Genomic DNA, 19,390 nt, shown 5'->3' with positions numbered 1-19,390 from the left:
TTAAATCCGTGATCTATCATTCATGTCGTACCTTTATGTTCTTCTTCTTCGCTTGTTATACTTGTTGTCCTTGTCTGCTTCCTGGAGCTTTCAAGGTTTAGAGCTTCGTTAAGCAGGTTCCTTACAAGACTTTCTTCTTTGTCAAGTCGCTTTTCCCATTCCAAAAGTTTCTTCTTGTTCTCCAAAAGATTTTCAGCCTCTTTCCTTCGTTTCATAAGCTTCTGCTCTCGCAGAGTTAGATACCTGTGATATCAAAACAAAAACATCACAATTAACAATCAAAATCAGTAAAGAAAAACTCAAACAAAACAAAATAAAATAAAAACAAACATGAAAAACAAAGACACTGGCGCGAAAACTAAGAAATGCATACACCTATTTACCCAAGCAAACATCGGTACAAAAAGATACTAGTTAGCTAACCATTAAGGCGCATGTTACACCATGCGTGTTTTATGTTCGATCAGTGAAAACCTTGCTTAGAGAAAATTTACAAAAGCCGACGAGTGGGATCTCTCAACTCTGAGGGTCAAGAGTATTACAATCGCTTAAAAACTTTCTGAGGCCTTCAGCGATTTCCACCGAAAGTTGCGGTGCATTAGTTGGGGCAAAGGCGATCCAAATAACATTTGCATTAAAACAAGCGTTCTTTAGTCGACACCTGCACTGAGTTTCGAGCAGTTACGAAATACAAAGGAAAAAAGAAAACAAAAAACAAACAAAAAAGAGGAAACAAGTACATCAGAAAAACCGGAAGTTCCGCATCAGCTTGTACAGACGGAAATTTAAACATAGACCACAGCATGAGACCATCAAAAAGGGTTTTGGATCGGAATCATCACAGAGAGTGGACTTAAACTTTGAACGATGGTCTGGTGTATTTCTATTCCAGACAGTCACATAATCCCATTCAAATAACTTGTATGAATTACATATTTCCAGATATATACAATTGCCCGTGGTAACACACGAAATGTTAAGTTAAAAGCAAGAAAATTTTCACAGAATCATCCCCTTCACCCAACCACTTCCTTCCTGAAAAAAAAGGAAAAAACTGAAACAGGATTGTTCTGCGAAGAGGTTGAATGTCTACAAACTGGTTTTAACAACAATGATTGTTACACCAGTCGAACAAGCTGTAAACATGACAGCTGTACAATTCGTGTGGCTAATAAATTACCTTGAAATTTATAAGAATGAAAATTAAGCGAATTTTGAACTGCCTAAAGAGACAAATTGCTCTTTGAAAGAGAATCTCGGGATTATTAAAAAAAAAAAAAAAAAAAAATTCACGAACGCAACGTGCGTGCTTGGTTAAGCATGACGGGTAAGGATATAGAAATGTATTAAAAAAACATTTTTGGATGAAAATTTAAGCGTCAGACAAAGAATTTTCAATTCTACCGAGTAGAATTCTACTGGATCATAGTCGGGGTAACTGTTTGAAGCTAACGATCAGCGAAGACGTCTTCGTATACATAACAAAAGCAGGTGGAATGATAAAGAAGCAACAAGTGCAGTACCTTCTCACGCAGAAAAACAACCACATTATGACCAAGAAACTGCGCAATTTAACTGCTTGCGGGAACCTTTAACTGATGCAGCTTTAAAACACAGCTACATTCCTCACAGCACAAGCGATTTTACGCGGGTTTTGATCAGCGACAACAAGCAATTACAGTTAGGGTTTTGCAATGTTTTACCAGGCCTTTTTATTTGTTTTCATTTCTACATCTTTTTCTGGCAGGAGTCCACGGTATTCTTACTAATCGTGTTTTTGTTTTGTTTTGTTTTTTGAGCACGTGAATGGGAACTTTCTGGAAAACTTTGCATGGAAAGCGCGTTTTGCGAATAAGGACGCCACGAATTTACAGACCTTGCGTCAGGCGCTTGTTTAGTTTAGGTCGCAATTTCTTACCGAATCTTCAGAACTATCGTCATATACTAACGCTACAGGCATCACGCAAATAGCTAAAGGTGAAACCTAATCCCGCAGGAAATTTTCATTAAAACAAAACGCAATAAGAATTGTCCAAAATTGAAGAGGAAAGGATACTTCAAAATGACACTGCTTTGAAGTTTTGTTTAGTTCAATATTGGTTCGAGTTTGTCGCTCCTCGTCGCTAGTGATACGTATATTCAATTTAGCAAACAGAATTGGTGACACACAAGTACAAGACTTTGGAGAGGGTTTTACAAATGCAGTAGATGTTGTTGGGTAAACGATGGCTGGCTGTTGTCAGGAGGCGAGAGATTTTTAAATACAGCTTAAAACCCCGTTAGAAAATTTCATTGCATTTTTATATCTTAATTTGTTTGTTCTGAAGACACTTACTGGGTACAAGCAAAAAACAAAAAACAAAAACAAAAAATAAACGGTTATCTGTATATTGGGCGAAGAAATAATGTTGGACTGAGGATTCGCCAAGAAGAACTCATTGTATAACCTTTCTCTAACTCAACACACGAAAAAAGACTCTTCTTACGGGTGGCTACCACATATAAATCACAACATTTCAGAAAGTCACAAACACACTCTCACCTGCGAAGCTTGCGGCACAGCAAACAAAGCATTGCTCGGCGGAAAAAAAAAAAAAACTAAATTACTCCAGCAAAGTGGATTCCGGAGCAATTAGCAGATTAGTTTTCAATACAAAAAGCGGCACCGGCCATTGAATCAGGCATGCTGGATATTTTCATTGAATGTGTAGCTTTTTTCGCTTTTACACCTTGTGAAAATATTTTTTGGAAATATTCAAAGGGTTGTTTAAAATCGGTGAGACGTGTTTCAGAATTTAACGAAGTGTGACGACATGTCTAAATTTATAACTTCTAAGTTCTGTTTGCATATTCGATGCAAAAGGAAAAATTAAACACTGTGGATCCCTTAAAAAAATACAAAGGAAATAATTTTTAAGCCGTTTGACACTTTAGTATAAAATGTCGACGGGTAATTTCTGTCAGTGCAGTTGGTCTTACGTTTAGAACGAAAGATAAGTGTTTTTAAATAGTATATTACAACTTGTGTTGTCAAAAGCTACACAATCCTCTTCAAATTGACACATGCATAATTTCGTTAGTCTTCAGTAGGCAAAAACGTGGTTCCCCTAAGACGTTATGACTGTGAATCGATTACGAGAACTCAAATTCAAACCACTTTTCGCGAGGCAAATAAATAAAAACATTCCCTGACAGTATTGCATGTTTTAAAAATGAAAATGACATAATCCACACAGTCGGAATTAAAAATTTACCGAATGTCAACAAATCGCCGATAAAAAATCATAATGCCGGTTAACTCACAATAGAAAATACAGAAAGTCGTCAACTACCGACTGCCTTAAAGGATAACCGTGAATTACAGCCATCAAAACTTACCGGGCGCACAACAGAAAACACCATGTTGTCGGCATTGACAGTTGAGTCGCTAAACCGATCACAGAATGTGAGGCGCTACTTACGTCAGTAGTTGTCAATTGCTAAAAGAATTTACCGCTCCGGGATATGCCTGGACTCATCGTTATATTGGCTGGCCGGCAGAAAGTTTAAAACCCACTAAAAATTAAAAATGTTAAATAGGCTTATTCAAAATCGACAAATCGTGAAATTGCCGCTCGGAATTTTGTCTTCGCGTTGCCGGAAGGAGCTAGAAACTTTAAGCAAATCAAAGAATCAGAAAGCAGATTTTTGATGGCGACATCATTCACATTTTGTGTTTGGACATGCTGTAAGAACATTACGATCTCAGAAACGATCGGCGATATTGCCTTCCGTAACATACAGATTAACATAAGGATCTTATCGTCGATGTTTAACCCCAAAATAGCACTCGTGTCATTCACGTTTTAGATTAGTTTGGTACGAGAGATTGACAGATATGACTGACTTTGAATTAAACAATATTTATAGCAGACAAAAGGTCTCAAGCTGGCTGATATTTATGCGGTCAGCAATTAGAAAGAATAATCATCGCGCGCAGTAAATTTAATTGAAGAAAGCTTAATTCAATTTAACCATGTTTACAGCGCAGCGAAAGTCCTCGACTAACGTGCTTGTTGTCTTTGCAATCCAGTCAGTTTAATTTTCACTTCCTTGTTAATACTTTTCGACTCTAACGTTACCTATTATTGATTACCGTGCATGTTTTAGACCAAGATCGAAATTTTAGAAATGGTTTTAATGCCCACAACCGTAAGATCAACAAAGCGGAGCTTTTAAACACGTCATCCTCGCTTGACTCCTCAAATCAAAACAAGAGTTTGAGTAGCACATGATAAGAGCATGATATTCTACATAATGTTCATTTCCTTTCTCAAATATAACGAACCGTCAACATTTTAACGTAAGCTATCAAAGGCAGAAAAATGGTGGTGTAACTAGCACTGACTCCTTTTCATAAGCATGTATGGCACGAAACATCAAGACCAAACAACGCGTGACGTGGCTGAACACTTAAGATAGTAAAAAAAAAAAACAAAAAAAAAAACAAATGAATGAAATCTACACGACACAACATATAGACCATATTTACTGCAAATTATAATTTCAGTCAGACAAAAAAAATTTAATCAACTCGATAGTAACAAGTACTACAGCAAGTCTCAAGCAAAAACCTTCAGGTAGCTGCAGTTCCTTACACAATTTCCTTGTTAGCTTTCTGCATAATCAACTTCCGGCTTCTATTCATAACAAGCCGAGGTCTATAAACACCTATTGGTACGGAGTACAATCGTACAATCACAAGGAAAAACAATCCTATCTTCACTTCCAAGAACGTTTCATCCCCGAGATAAAGTTGATGTAACTGCTGATAGCAAGAACGCAGATAAACTTTATCTTCCCACTATACTCAGCGTGCGGTGTTGCCAAACGATAAGACTGAGATATTTACACAAGAAAGATTGCCTCCAAGAATAGATAACGTAGACACGCTTTCGCAAGGACAATCGAAACACTGGAGTTTTGAAGACTTGCGCGTGTGACACAACCGTTTTCGATGTTTTCATAAGACTGGCGCACGAAATCTGCCAGCTCTTTATTTGATCAACATTGATACCAAAATTTGGCAAGCAGGTATCTCGACGCACTGAACATTGCCAATTCTAGACCTCCCCTTTAACATTCCAACTCCCCTCCAGGTATAATTTCCACCGTTTAGAAGCCATCCTGTAACGAATACGTATCAGTGCAGGGCTTGTAACCACGATTTTAGACTACAAAAATTTTTAGCTAATGAATGGAGCATGAGGATTGAGTGCAGCCAGTTTCCTTTCCGCTACTTGTTATTCAACACAATCCCTATAATCAACTGACCTCTCGCTGGATTGATGTTTTAACTTTTTCAACTTCTGCATAACAGTAGAATCTGAAGCTGTTGGTGACCCTTTTGTGGCGGACACAGTCCCCTCCTTAGCTGAGCCTTCATCGCTGTCACCCTCTGATAATCTTCTTTTCCTCTCGCTGGTACCAGACTCAGCACTGGAAGGACGAGACTCGGCCCGACTAGCTCCTGGAGACTGGTGGCTAGGGATTTCTTCAGCGATACTCGCCGCAGCGGAGGCCGAAGGTGAAGCAGTTTTGATGTCTTCGGAGACGGATGAGCGACTGCCAGTGGAATGATCCGCGGGTTTGTCATCCAACTCCTCGACTATCCCAGTCGATTCAGCCTCGCTCTGAAAGAGAGGCAACACAAGAAGAAATCAACCGATGAGCACCCCATAAGTGAAAGAAAGAGGCAACTTGCCAATAACAACTTAAGTCGTTTAACCCTTTGCCCCTTTGCACCCCAACATCAGTATGCACATTCTCCCTACTTTCTCTTTACATTTTCTTAGGTGCTGACAAGGAGAATTTGTTGAGTAATCAAGAGCTTCTTTAGTTGGAGATCATTTCCTTTGTTACCGTGACATATTCAGGGGTGTTGTGTAAGGAAAAATTAGTTGCTAGTCACTCTTAGGGGTCAAGGAGTTGAGGAACATGGGGGAAAGGGGGTCAGGAGAAATTAGATGCTAGTCACTCTTACGGGTCAAAGGGTTATAATGGGCTCGTCAGAAAGGTACACGATTACTACAATGACAGCACACGAGATTTAAAACCTAATTTGTTGGGTCCGTGAACCCTGAGATAAAGCTAAAGGTGGCAGCGATATACCCTTGCAAAAGAAAAACACCCAAAGAGCAGTACATTTCACATCCAAGGAGAGACACCCCGGAGGAACGGGGGGAGGGGAGTGGGGGAAAAGGAAGATCAGTCGTCGCCAACAGAGTGTGAAGAAGGTCTGCGGAAAATTGACTGCCAATGAGGAGGGCGGGAAATCATTAGGATACTATAGAGCCTTAAAGGGGATCAGGTAAATTTTACTGCGACACAACCAAACCCTTCAACCTCTTCCCTTTCTCTCACCCCCAGGCAATAAATAATGAGCACACAACATTAATTAAAATTCCTCAATCAAGTCACGCAAACAGAGAGTGCCGTTCAGAGAGGTGCACGCGATCAAAAACTACGTACGAAAGCTTTAAAGAAATAAGCTGTTTCGACAATATTTGTTAACAGCACATTTCAAGTTCGTAAAGCCAGCAGAAGGGCACCCAACAAAGGCCAAACTAATACATAACGCAAAATTCTACTAACGCATACCTATCAATGATGCAGCTTATCAGACGATTATAACTCTATACATGTATGAAATTCCAAAATGAGCAGTTCTATTGCTTCTATGTGCCTTTCGTGAGTTCGGCACGAACTTTGACAGATGCCATAGATGACCACAAATGAATACACTTGGAAGTCATCAGGCTGTGAACTCTACTTTTCATTTAACTAATATAAGGAATCTTCAGAAAGTTAAGCTTCCGCTGGGCTGAACCGGTCAGTGCGTCTCGGTTGTCGATGGAGCGGTACTTGTACTACAAACTGAGCGAGTTTAGCGGTGTTGTGCTCGCCGCAAAGCAATTTTATCGCAAAAAAAATGAATCTAACTGTATTCGATCTGTGAACGCTAAAGGAATTAATTTTCACAGGTAAATTACAGTCAGAGCAAGTGAAGAAAGTAAACAAAAGAAACAATTTAGGCCTCGATTAGACTTGAACCGGATCAGGGCTCGACACTAACTTTTCAACGTACTAGCCTAGTGGCTAGTGACAACTTAGATGTTACAACAATTTCAGTTTGCTTACTAGCCAAATTGGCTAATGGAAATCGAAAACCACTCGCCAAAAGTGAATTTCTACTAGTCTGTGGCTAGTTGGCTACCGTTAGTGTCGAGCCCTGCCGAACCCTCCCTGGTATGTCCCGATCAATTTCAAGTTTCTTTCACAGAATTCATATTACAATTCAAAGACAATACTCATATCAAAAGAACTAAAAGTGAATCCTTATGTAAGAAGAGCAAAACAAAGAGGGGACCTCACCGCGCAGCGTCTAAATTGTATTAAAACAAAATAACACAGGATTTAAAGGCCTCAGCCCTTGGACCAAAACTATGACCCCCTATCGTAAAGGTCACGGGTTCGAACCACGTGGAGGCTTCCACTTTTCTCATCCTTTTTACTCCAATTAGATTGATTAATTTCTGTTACACTTCACCTTCGCCTGCTCTGCAGAGTCCTTTTCTCCAGTTTTAAGATTATCACTCCGTTCCTGTGCGTGCGCCGCCTGTTCAGTAGCAGCCCTCTCTCGGACTTTCTTGGTGTTTTTTCTCAGTCTTGCGATCTCCTCCTGCTGCATCAACAACAAACGCCGTTCGTAGCTGGCTGCGCGATTCGCAGCTTTCAGGCGCTTAATCTCCGCCTGACGGAGGCAAAAATAACATGATGAGAAACCTACCATTACACAAACGCCGAAGCAATTAATCGTCTTAAGATATCTTCACTATATGCCTACTGGTTTAAAGACAGCATGACACTTCACGTGATCTCTGGAAAATCCTCGTAAGGATAAAAGTCAAACAACAACAGGAAATCGCGCAAGTGGATAGTGGATGATTTTGTCGTGCTGTTAAAGAATAATTTATTGTACATGATCATTTCACTACTGCAACAAGACTTGACTTAGTATGGGAAGTATAAAGATATCATCAAGATAGATCGTTCGAGTAAGGTTAGCTTTCCATGGTCTCAACAGAACTTATTTTGGTGAAAGACAACCAGGGCGAAAGTCATCGTGACAGTCAAGTTACCCGCGCTATGCAGCGGAAGTCACAAATAATGCTACGCAGAAATTTTTCAACCCTCACAGAATAATTCACTGAGATTTCCTCAAAACTGATTTTGTATTACAACTGGTTGACACTGCAACGGTCTAATCAGCACAATTTCGCGACTTGCTGCCATATCACTTTGTGTTTACAAATTTTATTTTCACTTTACCGACCTGTTCAGCTTGAAGTCTCATTAAAACTCCTCGCTGCCGCTTTCTAATTGACGGCATGACGTCATCGGCGCCCTTGTCTCGATGCCTTTGCTTCTGACATTCGAGCCAGGCCATCTCGGCTCGTGTCTTTTCCTTCAGGGCTTTTTCGCGCAGGCGTAGAAGCCCAGCTTGATGTTTGGCTCGAACTTCTTCCTCTTTCATCAAACGGACCATTTCGGACGTGAACTGAGAGAATGAATCTTCACCGGAAAAAGGCGCCGAAGAAAATTCCTCCAACATCTGGGAAAAGCAAGGGAAGGTTGGGACCAGTCAATATTCCACGCCTGAGTGGGAGAGGGGGAAAGGAGGAGGAGGGATTTTGGGGGATCACTTGGTTTTCAGGGGGTACGGAGGGGGATCAGTCATCGCTAACAGAGTATTAAGGGGGGGAGGGCTATAGAAAATGGACTAGCAATGATTGGGGATCAAAGGAAAATTACAGAGTCTTGAGGAGAATCAAGTTAATTTTATTCTTTTACAACCAAAATCCTCCGACCCCCGCAGCTCGAAGTAAAGGACCAGTGCACCAAATGTTACGAACAAAAAAGGGGAATTCTGTGCTTGCGCCTAGGAGTTTTATCACTTCCCCCCGGATAGGACGCTGGTCCTTCGCAGTTCACCCACAAGCATACCCTTAGATTTCTGTGCCGGTACTCATTTATACTCCTTGGTGGTAAGAGACACTGTGTGAGGAGAGAGTCTTCCCCAAGGACATAACACAATGGCACGGCCAGGACTCTAAACCAAACCTCTCGAGCCTGATTCTAGCGCGCTCAACGTTAGGCGATCGTGTCTCCCGACGAGCCAAATATTAGGCCACTGCAACGTCTGTACAACAATATTCAGAAATAATAATGACGGTTTGTTCCGTACTCAGCCGTCAAATACACAGTGGAGTCTTATGTAGTCTTCTCTGTCGCAACTGAAATCCATCATTATACATCACAACTACCAATCAAACGGAAACAAACTGAAATCCACCATTATACATCACAACTACCAATCAAACGGAAACAAACTGAAATCCACCATTATACATCTCAACTACCAATCAAACGGAAACAAACTGAAATCCACCACTATACATCACAACTACCAATCAAACGGAAACAAACTGAAATCCACCATTATACATCACAACCACCAATCAAACGGAAACAAACGACAAATTACCTTATCAGGTGGAAAATCCTGAGAGTCATGGTTATCGTCCTGAAAAAAAGAAGAATAATTCATCACTACCGGTTGGCAACTTATTCAACGCGACAGTCGCCTACGAAGTTGAAACAGACATGAAAGCATGTCATTGGAAAAAAGAAAAGCTATTCTACTGCACAACCACAAAATAATAATTCAAATTGAATGTTTCTTTCACTTTGGCTTGAACTTTCACGCAAATAATTCTTAAGTGAAACAGATTTATTATGGTTTTGCTTGTGTCCGTCGTTTTCGTCTTTGGTGTGCAACACGTGCAATCGATACGATTTTCAGTGAACAACATTTTGCGACCTTCTAAAGACCTTGTGACATTAACTCTGTTCGTTTTCTACTTAGTACCCCACTTTACAATATCAGAAGTAATATATACTTACAGACGAGTAGGATACAGTCCCCTGGTCAGAACCTAAGCTGCCCCGCCTTCCTGTCTTACCCAGGCTCCTCCGTCTGTGGCTTTCAGATGGAAGTATCATTCGGAAGTCAATCTCGTCATCTGTTGCAGTGTGTGATGACATCACTGACTCTTCGAAGTTCAGCGTGTAGTCTTCTTCCGGTGACCTTTCTAAGCGTTCTGAAAGAGCGAAAATATTATTTTAGTTCATTTTACCTCAGGGCTAGCTGAGCGTTAATGTTCATTTAGAGTTGATGTTACAACATACGAGTTCATAGGTTCTCTCACAATTGCACTGAGAAAACTAATGGGTTACCTCCACCTCAAGTACGTGAGGAGGTAGGGGGTTGTAAATAAAGCTTTTATCTCACAATTTATTGCCATTAAAGAGGGCTCAAACGTGCAGAAAAAAGAGTAACTGATACAAAGTTTCATTTCGCATGAGCAGGACACAAAGCGTTTTCATACTAACCTGCATACATTTCCTAAGCTGCTGACTTGGACAATTTGTTTAAAAACCAAGAGCTTCTTTAGTTGGTGATCACTTCCTTTATTCTCGGGATCTCAATGCGTGATTCAGGGAAGATATCACAAGGAAAAATTACACGCTAGTCATTGTTAGGAGTCACAGGGTTAAAGTGACCGTAAGGCTGTCTTTTCCGGTACTTACCAGATGGTTTTTTGAGGTCATCTCCCGTCAACACGTCAGCTAAGGAGTCATCATCAGCCAAGTCGAGTCCAACATCAGACACAACACTATCAGCCACACTGTGATCAACTTCTTCAGGAATGCTGCCCGACTCCTCCCCCGCTAGAGTTGAGTGATGCGAGCGCAAAGCAGCTTCTGACCGGGTAGGGATGCGCCGGCTGTGGCTAGTGGAACGGTCCACTGATAGATCACCTGCTATGCGAACGCTAGAAAAAAAGTAATAAATAAAGATGTGATCTTTGGGTTACAGTTACAGTTTGAGTTTCTGGTTCCTTTTTTTTTTTCTGTTGCTGAACAAGTTAACCTGAAATCATTTTATTCGTGGACAAAAGCCGTCTAGGACTGGAGTATACAAAGTCGACCGAACAAAAAAATTTGTACCACACGAAACTTTTTAACCACCAACTAAAAATAAATATCTGGTCAGTGTTAAAGTTTGGGTGAATAAAAAAATTATGTGGAAACACGAGCCGCAGGGGATTGTTCTCGAATCCATCACCGTGATTCTTACAAAACTTCGCGAGTTTTTCATATCAATCAAAACTGAACAACTTTTTTTTGTCTTAAGACAATGCTGTAACGAAGAGAAAGGAACTCATCGCTTACTGCCGTCATTAGACTTTAAATTCTAAATTTGTAACTTATGCCCTCTTCCCCTTCAAAGTGTCAACAGCCTACGGCATTTCCACGTTTCTAAGAAACACAGTATTGAACGCTCGGACATGCGTCCTTCCTCTTCAATATAAAGTATACTTTCATTCCCGAATGAAAATGTTAAAAGTCGACTGTCTGATGGCTGCACTAGCACCTTAACATAAGCCAGTTTAAGTTAAGTGTACTTGAGGCGAATCGCCAATGAGTGTTGTCTGCTTGAAATATCATGTCTATGAAACAGAGGGTAGAAGAGAAGACGTTTTGTCCTCTTCCTTTTATTTCAAGCAGAACAGAATCATTCTTTCAATCTTACAAAATCTTCTTCGCGCAATATGATAGGAATGAACAAGAATATGACATTTAAGGCGGTCTTTAACACTTTGATTGGTATGTAACTAATTCAATATTTGTTCTTCTTGATAAATTTCAAGTTGCAGTTAGCTATCTTCATTTATAACTTAACGGAGAAAAGCCACCTGGTGGAACTGTTAAATTAGCCGTTCTCATCGTCATTATAATTATTACATATAGAAATAAAAGAATGCCGTACAACGAATTTCTATTAAGTTACCTTACAGTTCCATCTCGCTCAGAACTTCTTGAAAGATCCACATCATCTCCAACATTCGTCCTACTTTTACTAGCACTTCCCTTGGATTGCGATGCTCGGTCTACCGCATCAGTTCCTGACCGTGAAGTCCTTGTTCTAGAATAGCTATCGCTTCGCTGGCTGGTTGAGTAACTGGAGTAACTGTCACGCGTCACGTCACGGCTTCTGTCACGATAGCTTTTCAGACGTGTTTCTCTCTCTCTCAACAGTTGTTCTTGCTGTTCGTGAAATCGCGACATGCTGCTCTTGACGGCCGCTTCTGCGGCTGCACTGGCTGCTTCAGCGGCCACACCGCGTGTGTCAACGGTCTGTTGCCTAGCAACCTCTAATAACGTCCGTGCGGCTGATGAACGGGCCTGGAAGAGAAGGGCAAACAAAGCTCAACATACAGGTAAGAGGAAACATTTCAAGGACATTTTTTAAAAATGCACTTCTTTTAAATTGATAGAAGTCTAAAAAAAAAAGGGAGAGCTAGCAATCCAATTATAAGGGAAACAATTGCTCTTTAAGTTAAATATTTAACATTGAAGTTGTTATTCTAAATATTCCTTGTTACTGTTCAAGCTTCATCATCAGATGATAAATTATTACATCAGTTGAGAGGAAAAGACGATACACGAGGGGTCTGAGTGCGCTTCGGAGGTGTCTCCCCTCCCCTCCCACGAGGGAGGAGGGACACGCCCGCAGTCTAACATCGTTTTAACGGCTGCTATGAAATGAGACACCGACCTCCTCGACTTGTTTGGCTGACTCGGCTGTGGTTCTTGCTGCTTCACTCTGGACCTAAGGGAAATTAAAAACGGAGAGTAACTTCACAACCAATCAACGACAACTACAAGACCAACAAATAAACACGTGTCACAACTGAGCTGCATTACCGTAACCAGCCGGTCAGCAGACTCTGATATGCTAGCAGCTGCCTCTAGCCTCACTCGGGCAATCGTTTCAGCTGCTCCAGCGGCAGCATCCGCCGCTGCCCGTCGAGCCTGAAGTAGAATGAGCGCATTTCGATTGAGTGTGGTAAAAAAAGAAAACAACAACAACAAAAAACAAAAGACAAAAACAAAAACAAAAAACAAAAAAACATAAACCAACGACCTATCAGAATTAAGGGACATATGACAAGGAGCCAATGAGAACACGAATTAAAACAAGCAAAGTGCATGGAGCATGACAAAACGTCGTTAACCAAGATGCCATTGCGTTTAGTTGTGTATCTGATTGGTTCACAGATTGGCGCGAGTACTTTTTGGACCAATCACAGGGTGAAGTGAAGCAAAACCAAAATAATTTCGAATTACTGTGGACACTGAATTAAAATTGCTTTATCAGTACATCAGTCGTAATGCACTCCTCCTATTTTAGCGCTTTACCTCTTCCAGTTGCTTAGCTGCCTCTAACGCCTCTTCACGAGCCCTGGCTCTTAGATTCTCCATATCTCTGGCATGCGACAGTTGTTTCGACTGACAGAAAAACAGACAACAGTACCATCATCAAAAATCAAAATGAAAATATGGATTGATTGGAAAAGCCACGGTGACCCTATAGTTTTAGTTTACATCCGATTGGATGAGAGTAATGTGATATTCTAAACCAATCACATCAAATAGGACGCTTTTCGAGTGATCGTCGTAAAACTAAAGCCAAAGTAATCACAACAGCCAATCAGAAGTGAGGAAAATACCGTTAAGAGCCAATAAGAAGTCAAAGCAAAATCAAACTGGCTAAAGCGCGGGAAAACGCGGGCGACCAAGTCGTGATTGGTTTTAGTTTTGCATCTGATTGGTGGAAAGAGTGGCGCGAATCCACTGGACCAATCACAGAACGAGGTTAAGCAAAACCAATACAATCTTGGAGAACCTTTGATACAGATTACTAACAACACTAAATATAGATGTCTACTATTACTACACTCAATGAAAAAGTGATCCATAGCTCACCTTGAGTATCTGGGCCAAAGACACAGTTTCTTGTTGTGCCATGGACACTGCACGAGTCCGCTCCACGTCAGTCAGTTGTCGGACTGATTCCTCCATGTATTCCAATCTGTTCAGTTCTGCTGTGAGCCTCATGTCTAGAGACCCAGGTGAGAGACGGTCGCCCCCCTGATGTGATGGCGCAAACACCGATGGCGGTGGGTAAACTGGGGCAGCGTAAGGGGGGACAGGGCTCTGAGCGTCCTGGTCCCTTGGAGGAGAACGCTGAATGGCAATAAAAAGGAAATGAAAGATGGTAAGTTTTGAGCTTGGAAAATAATTATAGGAAGATGTTTTTTTGTCTAGTCTAAAAGGAAATGGTTTCTACAAACTAGATTTTACTGTCAAAATACTGGATAATAAACAGCTCATTGAAAACCAAATCGCAATAAGCTTAGCGTCTATAGTAGTAATATGGTAGACTATTCTGTGCATGAAAAATCGCACTCGGAAATACTTCGTTAACTTGACAAGATTTGTAGATTAGCGAAGCTGTGTTTCTTTAATTTCATGAAGTAACATAAAGGAATATTCTATAAACAAAGTCACCACGGACAAAGCAGGTTTCATTCAGCAACATGCTATAAAATTCGGTCAAATTGACACTTGCATGACCCATACCCGTGTAGACGAAAAGGTTGGAGATTTGTCAGCTGCCTCACTTACACGAGACAACTCTCCCTCTGACAGTGTGGGTGATAGGGGACCACTTTCCAAACTCCTGTTAGGAGATCGCAGAGCATCGTTCTTATGAGGAGAGCTTGTCTTGTTCTCTGGACTCTCGAATGTCTCTGAATACACAGGCTCGTCTGTCTTTCTGTTGGGGCTCGGGGTGCGCTGCGCGTGAGGGGAAAAAAGGTCAATCAGTCACCTTAGAATTGCTGACTCGCACAAAAAAGATAAAGCTCCAGTTAGCTGAATTACTAACTAGAATGACTATCCTTAAATCTAGACTATATGACAAGCAACGGTTTGACAGCTGATTAACCAGTGGTATATACAGCATCTTTTGATAGGGAACTAAGAAGAGTTATAAACAAATAAACAAATACATCATGCCCTTCTGCATATCAAAACGTTTAAGATCACGATACATTTTAAAGAAAGCACTCAAAGCCAAGCCTCAAAACAATTCTGACAAATGATTGAGTCCACATTAACCCTTTTACACCTTAAAAGTGACCAGCATCTAATTTCTCCTTACAACATCACCCCTGAATCACACATTAATGTCACGAGTATAGAGGAAATGATCACCGATTAAGGAGGCTGTTGATCGTTAGTTAAACTAATCCTCCTTGTCAGCTTCTTAGGAATATGTTTCTTAGGAAATTTCTTAAGAACAGAATGGGGAATATGCAAATTGAGGGCTGAGACCCAAACATCACACAGTTCAAACAACTCAGGTTCCCCCAACAGGAAAATGATACAATATTATACACATTTATTATATGGCTGTGTCTCACAAGGACTGGGAAATACCGAGTTCATGAATTTGATTGGCTGGAATCAACATTGAAAGTGGTCTAGATTTTCCCATCTAGACAGGCATCTAGACCAGTCTAGAAAAAAAAAAAGGTACAAAGAATATAACAAATTGGCATAATTATAAGACACAGCCATATAATAAACATCTTATTAACCCATACAGACCTCCCACTCAGTTACTAAGAACTAAATAATACCTTTTCACTTCCTCCCTTTGTGCTGTCACCCAAGGACCCAGTAAAGTCATCATCGTCATAATCATCAAGAGCGCGACTCTTATCAGGGGATTCCTCCACCAGTGTCTGTTCCAACAGGTCTCCAGACTGATTTTGGTCTGCAGGAGGCTCAAGCAGACTAGCTGTCTCCCTAACCTTGTCATCTGTTAGTGTCTCTTCAAGAAGACTTTGTGTTTCAGATCCATGCTCCCTTAGACTTTCATCTATGAAAAAAAGAAATATTTCTGATTCAGTCACCAAGTAGAGCTGACAGTAAGAGCCGGTCGATGAACACAATCCGTGGCTAGTCTGTTATTCAGCTGTCTATGGAAGCGCTGATAAAAAATCTGGTTAATAAAATGTATAATTTACCAGTTACAGCTTTAGATGTGTGAATCGTTTTAAACTTCAGAATTTCCTCCGGGTTTCCTGCGCACACCGAGGAACACCTGGGGCATTTTAACTGTTAAGTTCATGACAGACTGGGTTCCAGCTATTTCTTAGTTGCCTTTTGTTTTCAAACCTACAGACAGTCAAAATCAAGCCAAGTCGAAATAAAACCAGGCCTACACCTCCGTAACTCAAGAAGTAAGAGAATTTTGAGAAACTAAGAGTGTTGCTAATACCCTTTGGGGGATGCTTCTTCCTTGCAGTCCCCCATCCCCTAAATTTATCAGGTTTTCCCAAAAATTTGCAATGTTGGAGGGAAGGCCATGGTGAGTTAAACTTTGACCACACAACATAAAATGGTCTTGACCTGCTCTCACATACAGACTGTTGTTTTATCTAAAAGTCTCCTGCATCAACCACTGTACCTGCACTGTATCAACCGTGCATATGTATTCCCTGACAAATGATGTTTCCACATGACATTTTATCTTTGCTAGAGTCACAATACTGCATGTACAAACTAACAATACTCTTACCTTCTTTAGGAAGCAATTTCAAGTGGGGATTTCTTCTGGTAAAAATATTGATGACACTTAAGCTAAAACCATAAAGAGATTAGACATCAATAGGAGGTGTCAAATCAAGGAGAATTACCATGATTCAAACACAGGGGGTAGGGCAAACTGTTAAGATTTCTTTTTACTCGAGGAACATTGAAAACAAAGCAGACAAAGGCATGACAACAAAAAGAAGTGGCTCAGAGGCCAAATGGCACATAACACCCCTTTTTTTAAAATTTGGATTCTGTGGTATGACCTGAGTGGGAATTAGTGTACTAGGCCTTGGCAGGGAGCTGGACTATTCACCTCACACAGGAGCAGAAATAATCAAACCAAAAGATGACTAAATAAAGGCATAGAATGAACTGCTACAAAGTACATTGCTCATCTGGTACATACCTGTCACCGCCTTTGCTTTTCCATGGAGGTGTGGCTGATTTCTTTTTCCCTTTTGTCTCCCTCTGCCCGTGTCCTAAACAACAGAGAAGAAAATATATCCATCTCACTATCAGAGTCAAATAACACAGGGGTTTCAATAACTTTTTCCATAGGCAGTTACCAACAGTGTTATAGGTGGCCATGTTCAGAAAAGGGGCTGTAGGGTGCAACCAGCTGGGCTAAACAGACAGCAGAAAGATGAATACAATAGAAGAAGAACAATACAACAAGAACAAGAATGCAATATTTCTCATTATTAAAAACTGGATCATTGGATAATTCAATTCAAGACTTTTTAATGGGTTAGCCATTATGGTATATGAGCCAATATACCATAATCTAATATCTGTACATTGTAACATCCGGTTTCTTCTTACAAAAAAAAGGTGAGAACATTTGTCTACTATCTTGGGGACGCTTTTTGTTTTGTTTTTGTTTTTTTAATAAAACAATTATTCCACTCGCACTTGTTGGATGTGAGACGATTATAGCCAACTCGGGGCTATGCACCTCATTGGCTGTTTATCATCTCATATCCAACGCGCGCTCGTGGAATAATTGTTAATTAGTGCATGTGTTGTTCAATTTTCTACACCACCATAAGGGTACAGATGGGGTGTTTTTTGAGCAACACAATACCTGTTGTACGCTTTCTTCGTTGTGATTCGTGTATTGGTGAGCTTTTAACACTTGATGATCTATCTTCCTGAAGGATGAAAAAGAAAAGTGTCATCTCTTCAACAACAAGAAAGTCAAAAGACATTTGAAAACCGTGAAAACAATACAGTTTATTTTCTTAGGCATAAAGATGTTTGGGGCCCTTTTGATAGTCAATTTAATCCTCGCCTAGTGCCTTAGGCTAAATTGACTCTGAGTCAGGGCACCAAAACATATTTATGCCCAAGAACACAAACTCTATTGTTTTATGGTATGTACATGCAGTAATATCAAGCATGTGTGCTATTAACGTTTAGCAGTGATTCACTTATGAGTATGGTTAATTATGTTTACAGTTTTTGATGATGTGAAAAAAAAAAAAAATGGATCAGCAGCTGATAACCTTAAAATGACTAACTTTCAAATGTGTAAAATTTATCTCATTCATATAATATTCACAATTAATAAAAATCAGCATAGCCTAGAGAAAACTCCTTCTTGATCTGCAAGAGAGTCCACTCCAGTTGAAGCATTAGGGTAAAAATATCAAGATAATAGCATAAACTTGGGGCAAAATTTTTTTTCCTATTTGTCTTTAGAAAAGAAAGTGGAACCTTGACCGTTCTTCTATATTGCCAATTTTGGTTGAACATCATACCTTCAGGGATTTTGAGCTTTGAGTTGGTGATTTCACCATGGATCTTGCTGAGCTGTAGGAGGCACTGATGTTTGATGTGACACTCTTGTCCTCATTAGGAACAACAGTGTCCCAGGCTGTGGAGTAATGAGAGGACTCTGATGTCCCAGCAACTGAATTTCCTGGTCTCTGATGTAGCCCTTGCCTGACAGTCGACCTCAGGGTGCGTCCAGAGGGAAGTTTCCAGTTGAGACCTTGACGGACACTGTGGCCTCTAAAGGCTGCTTGGATTGTTGTTGCAGCATTTGTCCTGGAATCCTATTAACATTTAGAGAGGTGCAGATGTTAGAGGATGCTAGCAAGGAAGTATTCAGTAAATGCAGACCAACATCAACTCTGAATCAATTAATGTTTATTATCCTGATATACAGCAATAAGAAGCTTTTACTATTTACCAATTCATCAGAAAGTTAACTATCTTTGAACACTATAAAGTACACAGTCAAGGTTGTAGCTAAGGAATTAGGCTGCTGGCTAAAATTTCAAGTGAGGCAGCTCAAAGATGACATTTGTACAAAACAGCAGCTGGTGTTTAGTGGCAACCCTGCACAAGGTATGTTATTTGTGGATAAAGAGGTTCTTGGTTTCAATTCTTTTCAAATTAACTGCATTTTTATCTCTCGTTGTGTTACATGTAAATTCATTATCAAATCTTGAAACAAAGTGAAATAAAAGTAAATATGCCAAAAAAATATATGGAACACAACACAAGGCTGTACTTGAAGAAAAATTGAAGGGAGCCCAGTGCTCTGAAACTGTGAAATCCAGGGTGCCCAGCATATGCATTTTATGAAAAAACTAAGATTCCTGAGAAGCCTAAGAGCAAAAGTAAAGCACCAGGGGCCACTGAGTGCTGCTGGACCACAGCCCTGCAACACAATCATTATCAGTTTATAAAGTCAATTATTACCCAACTGCACAGAGTAGAGTACAAACAACTTGCAGATAGAGTACAAATATCCTGTGATATGGTA

At 40.4% G+C, this 19,390-nt stretch overlaps 1 protein-coding gene across 6 annotated transcripts in view; it reads right to left on the bottom strand.

The window, feature by feature from the left end:
- The window catches only part of LOC111333926 (uncharacterized), a 42,306-nt gene that overhangs the window by 10,354 nt on the left and 12,562 nt on the right, over positions 1–19,390 (bottom strand). For 5 of the 6 annotated variants that reach the window (XM_088758774.1, XM_088758775.1, XM_088758779.1 and 2 more), the window contains exons 19-36: positions 18,378–18,674; positions 17,702–17,768; positions 17,024–17,096; positions 16,601–16,662; positions 15,657–15,898; positions 14,593–14,808; positions 13,936–14,196; positions 13,369–13,458; positions 12,874–12,981; positions 12,725–12,778; positions 11,957–12,351; positions 10,693–10,937; positions 10,006–10,202; positions 9,587–9,625; positions 8,375–8,653; positions 7,589–7,792; positions 5,314–5,672; positions 32–243 (exon numbers count right to left, since the gene is read on the bottom strand). In XM_088758774.1, coding sequence (XP_088614900.1) covers positions 32–243; positions 5,314–5,672; positions 7,589–7,792; positions 8,375–8,653; positions 9,587–9,625; positions 10,006–10,202; positions 10,693–10,937; positions 11,957–12,351; positions 12,725–12,778; positions 12,874–12,981; positions 13,369–13,458; positions 13,936–14,196; positions 14,593–14,808; positions 15,657–15,898; positions 16,601–16,662; positions 17,024–17,096; positions 17,702–17,768; positions 18,378–18,674 — 3,400 coding nt within the window. The remainder of the gene's footprint in view (positions 1–31; positions 244–5,313; positions 5,673–7,588; positions 7,793–8,374; positions 8,654–9,586; positions 9,626–10,005; positions 10,203–10,692; positions 10,938–11,956; positions 12,352–12,724; positions 12,779–12,873; positions 12,982–13,368; positions 13,459–13,935; positions 14,197–14,592; positions 14,809–15,656; positions 15,899–16,600; positions 16,663–17,023; positions 17,097–17,701; positions 17,769–18,377; positions 18,675–19,390) is intronic. The other variant, XM_088758778.1, reaches the window with a different exon arrangement.

Source organism: Stylophora pistillata, chromosome 4 (genome assembly GCF_964205215.1).
Source record: "Stylophora pistillata chromosome 4, jaStyPist1.2, whole genome shotgun sequence".
Classification (NCBI taxonomy): domain Eukaryota; kingdom Metazoa; phylum Cnidaria; class Anthozoa; order Scleractinia; family Pocilloporidae; genus Stylophora; species Stylophora pistillata.
The sequence above is the reverse complement of the archived record's forward strand: the minus strand, read 5'-3'. Positions and strand labels throughout refer to the sequence as shown.